General features: G+C 38.0%; 1 protein-coding gene across 1 annotated transcript in view; it reads right to left on the reverse strand.

Annotated features, from left to right (window-relative positions):
- The window catches only part of ulk4 (unc-51 like kinase 4), a gene marked incomplete at its 5' end in the record, with an annotated part of 224,362 nt that overhangs the window by 196,432 nt on the left and 13,283 nt on the right, over nt 1–14,647 (reverse strand). The window contains 3 exons of the mRNA XM_081389791.1: nt 2,505–2,612; nt 13,333–13,411; nt 14,375–14,421. Of these exons, the coding sequence (XP_081245917.1) occupies nt 2,505–2,612; nt 13,333–13,411; nt 14,375–14,421 (234 nt within the window). The remainder of the gene's footprint in view (nt 1–2,504; nt 2,613–13,332; nt 13,412–14,374; nt 14,422–14,647) is intronic.

Here is a 14,647-nt window from a genome sequence, read left to right on the forward strand (position 1 = left end):
ACTTTTGCTTTGTTCCCTTTATTTTACTGAAGAATGCTTCTCAAATCTCAGAGTTCAATGCAGGATTCACAAACCGCTTGCTCTTGAAAGATGGTGTTCAAAATACTTAGTTTTGAGTTTTATATTGTGTAGGTCTCCTGCTAACTGGTTAACTCACATTATTACTGTCATAGTATCACACCAGACGCGTTTTTTAGGTTCGAAAACGCGAGGCGCAGATCACGGCCCCGATCACACAGAACGAGCAGTGCGCTGCGTTTTTTATGTTGCTAGGCAACCACTGAAACAGCTGTCCTGTCAGTCAAGTAATTGTCAAATCAACCGTTTATAAATTTATTTACTTTCTGTTAACATTGTGGTAGTTACGGTTCGTTAAGTCATTAAGCTCCTGGTAACCCGCGAGAGCACCACAAGTTTATCCTCCATCATCACACTCTCCGGGCGTTCAAGCAACGGTAGCTTTCATCACTAAAACAGAAGGCCCGCCTCTCCATTCATTCGATTGGACAGTGGAAAAAAAACGCAATGACGCAAGGCGCTTTTTCCACTCAGAGTTGCTTTTTTTTCAACTGCAAAAATGCGAGGCGCAGAAAGCGCATAAACAGCGTGCAGAACGCTCACTGCCATAGGAAAACAATTGAAAAAAGGCGCCTCTCACTGCAAAAAACAACAGAGCGTCAGGTGTGATCGGGGCCTTACTGAAATATTTCTGCTAATCAGTTGTGGGCCACGATTACCTATAACTGTGTCTATTAATGCAGACTGTCTGTCATTTTCACTACTTTGAGGAAATATTTGTTTTATCAACGTTTATGTTACATCAAATCATTCACTCTAGAGCTCGGCTAATGTATACATGCACTGTTATTGATACAGTTTTCACGTATTCACCGCAATATATTAGAAAAATACTCTGTAAATAAATTAGTACAAGTAAAATAATTGGTTTGTTTATGGACATGCACTTGTAAATGCTGATGGTGAGGAATTACAGCTGCAACATCTCATATAATGTACCTCAAACGGATGGAGGTTCGGGTTGAATAACTAGTTCATCCAGTGTTTCATACCGGACTCGCGCTCGCATTGATATGGTAAAATCGACGTCATTGTTTGTTACTGTGTTTACGGTGAAGGAAGCCTCAGGACAAGCAGAGCTGACGTTGTTACGGCAATGGGCGGTTTTGTTTTCGACACGCTGTACACGGTAGGCCAATCACAACAGACTGAGCAGTCTGGCCAATCAGAGCAGAGTAGCTCGCGGAAAGGAGAGATTTAGAGAGATTGATTCACATTGAAAATGTGATGATGTGCAAATGTATATTATGAGGAAATTAAACAGTTTTTTTTTACCTTTGATGCATGTTAACATCCACAACAACATTAGGAAACTATATATAGCATAATAGGGGCCCTTTAAATCTGCAGACTGTCAGGCCACTCAAGAACATTCTACGCCTGATCCCTGAACCAAGTTTAACTAGATTTGGATGTATACTTTGGGATGTCCAGCTGGAGAGTCCACTATGAGTCACTTTTGTTGCCAAAATGTCTTGAAACTTCAAAGAATTCATGACATCCTTCATACAGTCAAGATTTCCCCTTCCCCATATAAAGACTGGACCGTCTCAATGTTTGACCATAGAGATGATGTTCTTCTGCTCATAAGCATAAGAACCCCACAGGTCTATCCAAATTGATTTTAGCATATTCAAGTCAGCCCTTTTATGTTCTTCTTGGTCAAGAGTGGCATTCGGCAAGATGTCCCATCATGAAGGCCGTGCTTGTCTAGTGTTCTTCTTATACTCTGCATTGAAATGTTTTTTTTCCTCCTTTCATCAGGTCATCTTGCAAGTCTTTGTAAATTTAGTTTTTTTTTTTTTTTTTTTCAGTTGCTTTGATCAAACATTTTATTCCTCTTAATGATATAGAACTTTTTTTTTTTCAAAACCCTTAATGTTTTTCTGGTACAGCAAATTTTTAACCTTATGAATAAGGCTGTCAGCTGTGTCTCTATGATCTTTTAGTGTTTTGGAAATATTCTGGTATCCATAGACTTTCTAACATAATAAAACAATTAGTTCTCTATAGCTTTAGTAAGAGCTCTTTTGACTTGGCCATATTTGCTACTCAACTTCAGCACATGCATGGGATAAATGTATGAATGTGTGTGTGTTTCTAAAGGCTTAACTCATAAGCATTACATTATATATTGATTATAATATAATCACTTTAATTTGCCACTAAATTGCTAAAGATAAATAAATAAAAAACATCTTTAGAAAAGCTTACATTTGTAAATTATTTCAGTCTCTGCGGGTTGAATAATTCTGAATTCAACAGTATATTTATATATTGGCTAGAATTAAAATTTACATTTTAATTTTAATTGTAAAAAATAATTTGCAATTGAATTTTTACAGACAAAGTTTGAAAAATACCCCAAGTAAAGAATTGTCGTATGCTATTTTATTATTTACATCACTGTGTTTTTGTTTTTTTACCTGTGTTGCAATGAGATACAGCAGCTCCCCTAGTGGTGGAATCAAGCATTGCTTCAATTTGCTGCTCCTGAAGTTCTCCCGGATCAGTTCTGTGAACATGGCCACCGCCTGAGAAGCAAGCCAAACACAACATTTTATATTTATATATAATAAATGAAATTATTTAGTTAATGAAAACCTATGAATGAAATCACTATGGAATCACCCAAAAATTTAAATTCTGTCATAATTTACCCCTGTTGTTCCATTCATCTTCACAAGCAAGCACATTTGAGCTGATGTTTACCAAATTAGATGTGCTTTGTGTATCTGCACTGATCAATGTTTAAATGTAAATAAAAGCCTAAATTAAGTATGTTCATCTTAAAGCGATTATGTCTCTTCAGAATACTTGGATGGAACCGCTTAATTCATATGGTATACCTTTACAATGCCTGAAAGGCTGAAAATTTTGTTTTTTATTATTATTATTTTTTTTATCTTCATGTGAGTTTCAAAGTTTAAAGAGAAATGTCTGGATTTAGATTGACATGGGGGTGATTCAATTATGATCATTTTCATTTAGGGTAAAAAAAAAAAAAAAAAAAACTTTAAGCGGACTCTGTTTCCATGTGTCTATATTTCCCATTAAAACACAACACTGGGCAGGACATTTTTAATATCCAAAAGCTTTTCGCTTACACCACAGCTGTGAATCATGATTATTTGCTACCTGCTATTTCTATTTGGTGACAGCTGGCATTAGGGAAGGGACATTTTCCTACTATAGAGCATTTGGATGTCATGAGTGCAGGATGACTCATTAAAACATTTCCCTGCTGTTTTGGGTCTGTATTTTTTAACAGACCATTATATGGTCTCATCCACAGAACTCGGCCTTTAGCATTCTATTATTTCCATTATCTTAGTAAGTAAGTATATATGCTTCTCTCTCTGCAGTTGTTCTCTCAGTGGGGTGCTATGCAAATGCCCTGTGTATCATGTTTGGCCCAGAGATTGTTAAAATCTCATAAGTGATGACTTTGCAGGGAACAGATGTTGGCAGTTGTGTTTGATGAGTCTTGGCAGAGAGAGACGTGCAGCGATGACTCCTCTTACACAGGAAGAAACAAACAGGGCTAAGCTGTCTTATTCAGCACACCACGCATGCAAAGTAATTCCTGCTCTAGAACGTATCATTATCATCAACAAACACACACACAAATTCTCTTCTAGAGTATGCGGTTATTATCCATACGCACATAAACACACATACACATGCTATTCTGCTTTAGAAAACATCATTATACTTCTCACATGCTGGAGAAGACAGTGGAGAACTGCAGGCTTCTCTCTGGGTTTTTTATTTTATTTTATTTTTTTACTAAGCATCCAGGACCTCAAGACTGAAGTGACTGAGCTGAATCCTACCTGCGGTCTAGTTGGCTCATTATCAAAGATGTGTATTAAGCAATTATATTTTTTGCACTGTGCCACCGGAAAGCAATCCTATCCTTAATATTTAAATAAAGCTAATCCAAAACTCTCTCTCTTTTAGATTTATGTGTTTAATCTCCTTGTTCTAGTTATGATTTGCACTTTAATGGGGTCCTATGTTTAAGGAACAGCTGCCTCTCTGTGTATATCTGCATTGCCTTAGCTCTAATTAACTCTATAATAAAACACTTGTGTTTGATGTCACTAATGTCACTTTGTCGTGCCATGCATATTAATTAATACACCTCATTATTTTTTTATTTTTTACAGGAGTAGAATGAAACTCAGAGAGAGAGGTTCTCAAATGCTGTTTGAGAATGTACAAACTTTTGACAAATAGTGTATATACATATGAGCTGTAATGTGAAAGAATTCTCTCTCTCTCTCTCTCTCTCTCTCTCTCTCTCTCTCTCTCTCTCTCTCTCTCTCTCTCTCTCTCTCTCTCTCTCTCTCTCTCTCTCTCTCTCTCTCTCTCTCTCTCTCTCTCTCTCTCTCTCTCTCTCTCTCTCTCTCTCTCTCTCTCTCTCTCTCTCTCTCTCTCTCTCTCTCTCTCTCTCTCTCTCTCTCTCTCTCTCTCTCTCTCTCTCTCTCTCTCTCTCTCTCTCTCTCTCTCTCTCTCTCTCTCTCTCTCTCTCTCTCTCTCTCTCTCTCTCTCTCTCTCTCTCTCTCTCTCTCTCTCTCTCTCTCTCTCTCTCTCATAAAATTAGCAGTCTGTTAGCTGTTAGCAGTCTGCAGTGCATTTTCAGAAACCCTGCACCCTCCTCAGCATAGACATAATATACATAGACGCCCTATTGGCCGCTGGATCGTACGTCAACGGCGCCGCCATACTGCGGAGGGCAACTTTCCCATACCTCTCATAACGAGAATTGAGAAAAATGCCTATTTCTTGTGCTGCTTGGGGCTTTACAAATCGCCACACAATTGAAAACAGGTCTCAGGGAATTACCTTTCACAAGCAAAACTGAAAATTTGTTTCTGGTTGCATTTCATTTACTATTTTTATTTTCAGAGGAGAAAGGCCGCGAAATTTAAAAATACTACTGTTATTGTGTCACGAAATGTAGTTTTAAGAGTTTTTCAGTCGACAATGTAGTTGTTTAAAGCTCAAATCTGTGGTTTATTTATAAAGATAGCGCCTTTTTAAAAATGTTATCTGACGGTTTCGGAGTTGATCCAGCGATCACCGCGGGCGCTCAGCGCTCATGTACCCCGCCGAGAACAGCCTTGCCTCGGCTATAGTGCTTCTGAGTTCTGACGTTCGTCGCTGTCAGTCTAGTGAGAATAATTCGTCTTGTGTTTATCTAACGGGCGATCTTTGGTTTCATTAATCTATAATTTGTTCCTTGGCAGATTGTTTTGGCTGAGGGCAAAGTGAAGTTTCATAACTTTATATATTTAGGCTATTTAACTTTAACAGTGTAGCCTGCTGTATGTTTGACTGGATCGTTTACTTTATTTCTTGACTTGTATAGCTTCTTATACCTTTTAAAAACTGAAATTTAACAAAAAGAGACAGGGTTGCTTCGTTTTATTCTATATAGCCTATGTAATAATATTTTAAAATGTATAAATTTACATTATTTATTATTGTTATTATAATAATATACCTGCGATTATCAATCTATTATAGTTATGCTGTTAAATTATTTTACTATTCATTGTAACTATTTAACTTATTCTTTTTTATTGTCTATATTCTGTAATTGATATTTCATATTCTATTGCTATTATTATAGTATTATACATAAACTATGCTATTATCAATATATTATTATTATTATATTAGTACTTATGATATTATATAATTATACTTTTCATTACTATTTTATTTACTGTATACTGTTTGTTTATTTTATTGACTAAACTATTTACTATTAGCCTACCTCTCACTTTATCTAATTTACTATTTGCATTGCACTGTAGTTGTACCATATCATATGTATTACCATAAAGGATCCATCAGTTATCTTTGTTATTGCTAAAATCAGGTCAATGACAGAATATGCTTTTCCCACAATAAGAAAACTTTATTTAATTTAATGTGAAAATTAAATTATATCTCAGTATGGGGGTGTTCACAATTCTTATCCAAGAATGAAAAGCTAAATACATGACAAGCCTGAGCTTTGGCCATTCCTTATTAAAAAAAAAAAAATAATTATAAGTCTAACTATCGAGAGTTTAACTAACTACAGATGGAACTTTTTTGTACACCACATACAAACCACCGAAATCGGTTGATAAATGTAATTTTTTTTTGGTTTTTATACAGAAAAACCGCAGCTCACCTGTTCACTTGCATTGATTACAGCGCAGTCTTGCCCTCCACAAAATGGCGGACGCGTTGACGTATCGCAGCAACGTTCCAAAGCGGCCAATAGGGCGTCTATGTATTTATTATGTCTATGCTCCTCAGCTCCACCTATATATATCTGCTACGGGTTAATTCATGCATGTTACATGTATTGCTATATGCATTACCATGCCAATCTCTATTACTATACCAATCTCCCGACAATTGTCATGACAGAATTAAAGTAATGCATATTAATTATAAATATTCCAATTTTATTAATTTACTGTTTGTTTTACAATTAATTTAATACTTTTTTAGGACTCACACACACACACACACACTGACACTATATATATCTTATATAGCCCCCCTACATAGCGGGCCCCGGCATTTTTTTTTTCTTTTTTTTTCATTCATTTTTTTTCATTCATTTTTTTTTTCATTCATTTTTTTTCATTCATTTTTTTTCATTCATTCATTCATTCATTCATTCATTCATTCATTCATTCATTCATTCATTCATTCATTCATTCATTCATTCATTCATTCATTCATTCATTCAAAGTCCAGAAGCTTGGTATTGAGGAAGAGGCGCAATCCAGGACCGGTTCCGCTACAGGATCAAAGATACCATCATCCCAACGGTTCAAGAGAGACCGGTGAAGAGCTTGAGGAAATGGTACAGGGCAGACCTCAATGATAAGCAGCGTGTAAGGGAGATGATTATCCAAGCAAATACCTGGATGACATCCTTAGAGAAGAGCGGCCAACCCGGCAAGTATAAGGCCTGGGGTTACCAACACGGGGTACTCCCTAGGCTGCTCTGGCCTCTGCTCGTTTATGAGGTACCTGTCTCTATTGTCGAGGGATTGGAGAGGAAGATTAACACCTATTTGAGGTGGTGGCTGGGCGTCCCAAGAAGCTTCTGCTCCATTGGCTTGTATAGCACAGGCAGCAAGCTGCAGCTGCCAGTGACTTAAGTGGTCGAAGAGTATAAAGCGATAAATACACGCCAGGCCATGATGCTGTGAGACAGCAAGGATGAAAGAGTACGCCAAGCAGGTATTGTCATCAGGACAGGTCATAATTGGTCAGCCAGCAGAGCACTGGCGAAGGCTGAGGATTGACTGCATCATGCTGATATCATTGGGACAGTAGCTCTGGGCAGGCTTGGACTGGGTTGCCCCACCAGAACGAGCTGGAAAAAAGCTGGCCCAAAAAGAACAGTGCGGCATTGTGCAGAGGGAGGTCCGCAAAGCAGAGGAGGAAACCCGGCATGTCAAGGCTGTTGCCATGAAAAAACAGGGCAGCTGGGAGGGGAAGGGCGTACGAGAAAAGGCCCTGACGTGGCAGGACATCTGGACCATGGAAGGACATCGGATAAAGTTCTTGATGTGTTCTGTCTACGATGTCCTGCCTACTCCATCAAACCTCCATATTTGGGGGATAGCAGAGAGCCCAAGCTGCATGCTGTGTGGAAAGCCAGCCAATCTTGAGCATGTCCTTTCAGCATGCCAGTCAAGCTTGCAGACGGGAAATTTCGGTGGCGTCATAAGATCCTGTCTCGGTTGGCGGAAGGTGTGGAACAGGCGTGGAAGAAGTTTAAACAACTTTCCAACGGGTACACTTTATCCATTTCGTCAGGACAGGAGAGAGCACTGAAGCAGGACGGATAAGCAGAGGAGTCCTGGCCTCAGCAAAAGACTGGGAGATCCGGGCAGACCTGAAGAAGCAGCTCAAATTCCTAAAGGAGATAGCACACGCTAGCCTGTGGTCTAGAGGTACAAAGCAGGTGTTCCTCAAAGAGTTAACAGAGAGAGAACCCTGAGAAGAGAGGATGGAGGAGGCACATGAGTGCAAGCTCCAAAAATATCAAGGCCTTATCCTCGAGAGCCAGCAAAACGGATGGAAGGCCTGGAATCTACCAGTAGAGGTAGGCTGCAGAGGACAGTCGCTCTGGAGAACCAGGACAGTCGCTCTGGAGAACCCTTGGACTGTTGGGGATTGAAGGGATGGCCATGAAAAAGCTGATAGGCAATGTCACCATAGGCAATGAGCCCTCCCGAGGTGTTGTGGGCTTAAATCGACGAAACACCAAAGAAGGGGGGTGGCCATCTGACGACCGGCTGTAGCCACCAAACTCTTGAGAGATGTAGCCAAGCTTTGAGCTAGCCCAGGGATAAGGACGGTGCTTGAAAGGAGGAGAGAAGGAGAAGAGAGAGGGATGCCACTGGCTCACAGATGGGGCAGGGCAGAGTACCTGTAAAGGTGGGCCAGTTGCAATGATCACATCGTATTTTGCATATTCATTCATTTGTATTTGTGTTATTTTATCATTTGATGAATTATTTGACACTATTATTCTACATTGTGGATAATTTCTGCATGGAAAAAAATATTAAGATGGTAACCTGAGAACCAAAACCGACACAAAATGAAACGTCTATTGATAGAAATCTATATTTGAATCTAAATCTATAATTGAGTTATGTAAAGTTGATACAGCAAGTTCATGGAGACCGTCAGATCAACTATCAAGTCACATACTGGATCTCTTTGTCCAGAGTTCCATTTATCTAGCGAGTATCTCTAAATCAGTAAAAGTACCCAAATTAAGAAACTACCAAAGTTAATCTGAATCAACATCCTCTTAAAATGTCAGTGTTCATGCTATTCATACCTCAGTTTAATAAGTTTCTAAAATTTCTCTAATAATCATCTAAATATTAATGCAGGAGTAAATGGATGAATAGAAAATTTTATCAGCCAGCATATTCTCTCCCTACACACACACAAAAAAGGTGAAAATAACATTTAAATCACTTAAACTTATATTAGGAGTTTGTCTGGAAGTATTCCAACTTCACTATTTTCTACAAAGCCAAATGAAAAAAAAAAGGGTTACACCAAAAACCAGATTTAAAATTCAGATTCCAAAACAACACCATCGACAATGTGAGACAAAGAACACGAGAAGAGGCAAGTTACCACAGAGGACGTATAGGGAGATGCAAATCTAATCAACTGAAGCTCAGAGAATCAATATCATTCCCTGAGTCAGTCAGACAAATGCAGTCAAAGTCATGTCAAATGCAGTCTTAGACGTCCAGCGGACAGAGCGAGGGAGAAACAGAGTGCCCTTGATACTCTCTCACTGGTTTCCAATCGTACCGATACTCTTGTGTGCCACTTAAAATTCAACTCTGAAATATTCACTCCCTCCGGCACAAGACGCTGCAGATGCCTTTATGCGCTGACAGAATCTGGATTTTTAATACATTTCTCTATGAAATATATATGGAAGAAGTAACTTTAAAATGACTTTCCAGAAAATGGTTTACCATCAAATAAATAAAGTAGTGAAAAAAAACCCAAACTGGCTCATCCCTGTGGTACCTCCTTCAGATGGCTCTGCTGTAATTCTTAGCAGTGTGTAATGGGATTGGTCAGGGGAAACAGTCAGGCTCTTCTGAGAGCAACTCTGAATTTAGGCTAGGGGCACGGGGGATTGCCGGTGCCAAGGACAATGATTAATTTACCACTTCATTAGACTAGTGCTCAAGTATTCATGGCGAACACAGACACAGAGGGTTTTAGGGAGGATTAGAGAACGAACCGAACGTCAGAGGGAGAAAGACCAAGTGTTTTTGGGGTGGATGTAGAAAGAGAGAGAGCGCACCAAAAGCAAACTTTCCTGAGAAGAGACTTTTCTGCTCTACCTGTAATTCTGTAATTTCCTTCCTCCTGCTTCAAGCCCCTGTGTGACATTTCTATTTATAGAAGCTTTTATCGTTGCCATGACGATGAATTAGCCCAAGTTTCTTTTAGATGATGGATACTGCCATTGAGTGAAACTTACCCATGTGGATCCACTTACTGCTAAGCTTCCATCTCCCACAAACAACAAGCATTACAACTCGAAATCAATATTGTGACACTTTTATAACACATTTCTCAAGAAAAAATTACAATTATAGCTGGAATACACAACACAAAGAATTGCAAACTGGACGAATAGATGCTCGATGCTGAAAGTCATAGCTAGTCTGCTGATTTTAGGCAGTCGCAGCTGACGATTTCATAGAAAATCGCATAGTGTATGACGGTGCACACATTCCAAATTTTTTAGATTTAGACTTTTATTCCATCCAGGATGCAAGGAAATCAAACATGTTTGGCTGTGTTTACACAGCAAAGCTTGTCACGTAGATCCAATTATTTGACCATATCCTTTGTTGTTTTTTTGTCACATTCACTTAAGACATGACTCGTGTTTCGATATCGGTGTTTCATTAATCCCCACCAAACTAGAATGATTCAATTGTTAATCGCTTTCAGCAACACTGTTGACCATCGGGTTTTGAATGGCCATATATAAAAATAAATGTATATAATTCAAGTCGAGTTTTGAAGTTTATTCCACTTATTCCATGATGAGTGAGTGAGTTACCTGTGTCTGTGTAATTATTTCATAAACAGCGACGTTATCTCCTCGTTGCTAATAATTGCATTATTTCGTACTTGTACGCACAGGAGTACTTCTCACGAAAAATCTCCAGCTAATTCACAACACATTCGTACGCACATGAATTTGTTCTTAACATCGTTCTTATGTTAGTGAATTTGGAGTATTCTAAATGATCGGCAACGTGCACAAGGTTAGTCATTTGCATAAAACACGCCCAAACATCTCCATATAAGGGCTTTCCTTACAGCCTTTTTTCACTTCGCCTGATCCTCAAGCAATGCTAGTGTGTCAATCTCACCAGATCTCACAATAAACATCTTTATACAGACCTCTCATTAGCCAGCTGTACATATGCGTATATCTGCGTTATTCAGAGAAACCTCACATCTGAAGCTATAACGAAGCTTTTCTTACTCTTTAACTGTATATGATGGAATGTTTAAGATTAAATTAAATTGAATTATTTAATAATTTCATTATATGATTTTATATATGGATTATATAATATTAATGAAACATACTTCAATATAATTATAGTTATGTTAGGATAAAATATAACATCGTACACACACAGTTCACACACAAACTCTTACGCATGCTTAATGATTGAGACCCATTGGGTCAAAACACAATTCTATGGTCCTGAATGTTTCTGTCTGTGCGGCGCCCAAGCTCTTACTTATAAAGTGTCCACCTCAATAAAACACAAGAAAAGATATCTTTTTTGGTAAATGTTTCGCCCTCATCTTGAGGTGATTTGTTTAGACGTAGGTCAGATGTCTACATATCGAATATGTATCTGATTTAAAACCACATTTGGAATTGACTCAGAACGGATGCAAAAAAATGTATCTTGATTTTCGTTTACACATGTGTAACAATATCTGACGCGTCAGATTTTTTGTGCCAGTGTAAACGCAGCCTTTGATAATTTGAGCAAATTTTAGAACACATAAAGCTGATAATTTTTTATATTAAATCGCTTCTAAAAACCCACCTTTTCTCCTTGGCCTTTGACAACTGACATTGACATTTTGTTTATGCTTGCAACGCCAAGGTCATGGGTCTGATTCCCAGGGAAAGCAAGAACTGATAAGAATTTAAAATGTGTACCTTGAAATGCAATGTAAGTCGCTTTGTATAAAAGCATCTGCCAAAATGCAGTAATGTAAATGTCAATGTTTATTTATTTTTTTGTTGCTATGGTATGGCTATTTTTCTGATGTTTTAGGTCTCTTGATTTGTTTTATTTGTATTGTATGCTTTGTATAAAGTATGTATTTTATGTTTATTTATTTATTTATTTATCTGTATTGTCCACTTCAGTTGTTTTAAAGTGCTTTATAAATAAAGATTGATTGATTGATTGATTGATCGATTGATTGATTGATTGATTATCAGGGTAGTGCATATTTAATTTTTGACAGGAATGAAAATGAGGCTGTGAGGGATAGAAGTACAGTGCGTTCAAACATACATATTGTTCAGCTGATGAAACGTCTTTCCGAAAAAAAAAAAAACCTTCAGAAGACAAAAACAGTTTTGAATGTAGTGAGTTATGAAAATTACATGATCTAGGACTTTTATACAGTGCGTGCCATTGTAAAGGCTGTACGTTTATCCCTCACAGCCTCGTTGTCATCCACGTTGAATTCAATATGGCATCTACACTGACTAAGATCTATTGTTTTTATTTGTCATGCATCTCTTGTGGCGATGAGGTTGTGTTGGAAATTATTTGTAAGTTAGGTAGTGTGATCCCCAGTTTGTTTTTTCTGTAGCCTTTTACAAAATCGGCAAGTGTATGATGCAAAATCTGTTCAGACTTTAGTCCAATTTATTATCTAAGAAGGCCCTCTAGAGTGCAGAAGAACCATAAGAAAGCAGCTCTGCTTTTCTCTCTCCAAAGAGAAGCACTAAAAGAAATCGTCATGACAGGATCGGCCGCTTAGACACAAACCCCCTGTAGAGAACTGGGGAGAGAGTCCATCACCCTGAGCACTTCTTCAATACCGACCCACTGAGCCCAGAGAAGCGAGAAAGAAGAAGCTGCAGAGAGGAGCTACAAAGTTTAAGCTTGTATTGTGTAAAACGGCAAAAAAACTCAGCCTTGCTAGATTACGACGGACGGCCATTTTGTGCCGCTGTCTACGCAGAGCCCGGGTGGTACGTGAAATTCTCCATGAACAAAAAGGTGGAGAAGTTGGTAGTGGAACGGAAGACAAACCTGTGTAAAATCAAGGATTGGAGTGGAAGAATTTGTTTTTGGTTAGCCACAATGCATCTGTGCAGCGCTTTGATGATAAGTGAAAGCTTTTTTAAACCTGTTTGGATGAGATGTCTGTCCTCTTTGTATTTGAAAAGGCTGGGATAGAGATGTAAAAAGCTTATTTCACCTGGCTTTTACTGGATTTCAAGTGCTTTGGATTGAGAGCTGAGAAATGATTTTTGTCATTATTATTTCCTCTTGAGTAGTAGATGAGAATTCAGCAATGCTACAGTGACACCTGCTGGTTGCCCATTGTAATTTTAATGTGAAAATGTCCACCATGCTTCAAACACACACACAGACACACAAGTCTCACCTCTGTGACAGGAACGTCATCTCTGAGCTCTGTGCAGTGGGAGGCCAGCAGGCCGATCACTCTCATCACTTTGCTCCTTCTAAAACACAAATTTAAACAATCAAATGACCCTTCCAGCTGTTTGTTTCATTATAGCTGTTCTACTTTGATACAAATCTGGCATTTTATTCCATCTTTTAAATATATAAATGGAATCTATCTTACTTTAAGCTCTGTCCTGCCTTTATAAGAATAGCGAAATTAGCGATACATCACTATGGTTTCAGGATTGGTGTCTTTCAGCATTGTTTTATAACATCTTTTTTGGAGGTTGATGATATGAATGCAATGCTATTCCTAATCATGCTCTGTCTAGATTACAAAAGGAATGAATACATCTTTTCTACTGTACAATATTTAGATTTTTATCAGTGTTCACTATCACATCTTTAATGGCTGCCAGAAATTCAGCTTTTGCCATCACAGGAATAAACTAAATATTAAAATAAATTAAAATAGAAATAGTTATTAATTTAAATTATTTTAATGCGTAATAATATTTCACAATATTAATGCTTTTACTGTAGTACGGATCAAATAAATGCAGCCTGGGTGAGCATTAGAGACTTCTTTCAAAAACATGAAAATAAAAAAAACATACCGACTCCAAACTTTTGAACGGTATTGTATATAAAATGGTATTGAATATAACAGTATTGTATAGATTGTAAACACCCCACATCTCATATTTAACTGAGCAGTGTTTAATGCTGGTTTTCAGTGTCATTTAAAACTAAAGTGATTCTGTCTGTTGCTTGGTGACTGTAGTGTGGAGAGAGGCTGTAATCCTGTGAGGGGCCAGTGAGACACATGCCTGTCATTCCTTCCACTCAGAGTCAAAGGGACAAAGAAGAGAAAGACAGCCACTGCATTTCTCTGAGAAGTCACTCCAAGGCTGTCACCAATAATGTTATCTGAGAATACTACACTAGTTACAGTGGTCCGGCAAAAGTATGTAGGAATTTCTTTATACCGGTAAATGTATTTGAAAGGTGAAACTTACATATCCCAGTTCGGAGCATGTCGCATCTGTTGAACCAGCACAGGGAACTGTATAAGAAAGATACCGGGGGGGAAAAAAAAGTCACAATTTGAGATGTCTCAATATATTTTCACTTTTATTAAATCAGAGCTAGCAAGGTTTTTTTAGAGTGCTCTTAACAGCATGATTTTGCAGCATTATAATTTGGTTCCACACTTTATTTTACAGTACATCCACTTATGTGTACTTACCTAAGAAAGTACATGTCAATATAAGGTAACTACATGTATTAGG

This window comes from Scardinius erythrophthalmus (assembly GCF_964197995.2).
Source record: "Scardinius erythrophthalmus genome assembly, chromosome: 16".
Taxonomy (NCBI): Eukaryota; Metazoa; Chordata; class Actinopteri; order Cypriniformes; family Leuciscidae; genus Scardinius; species Scardinius erythrophthalmus.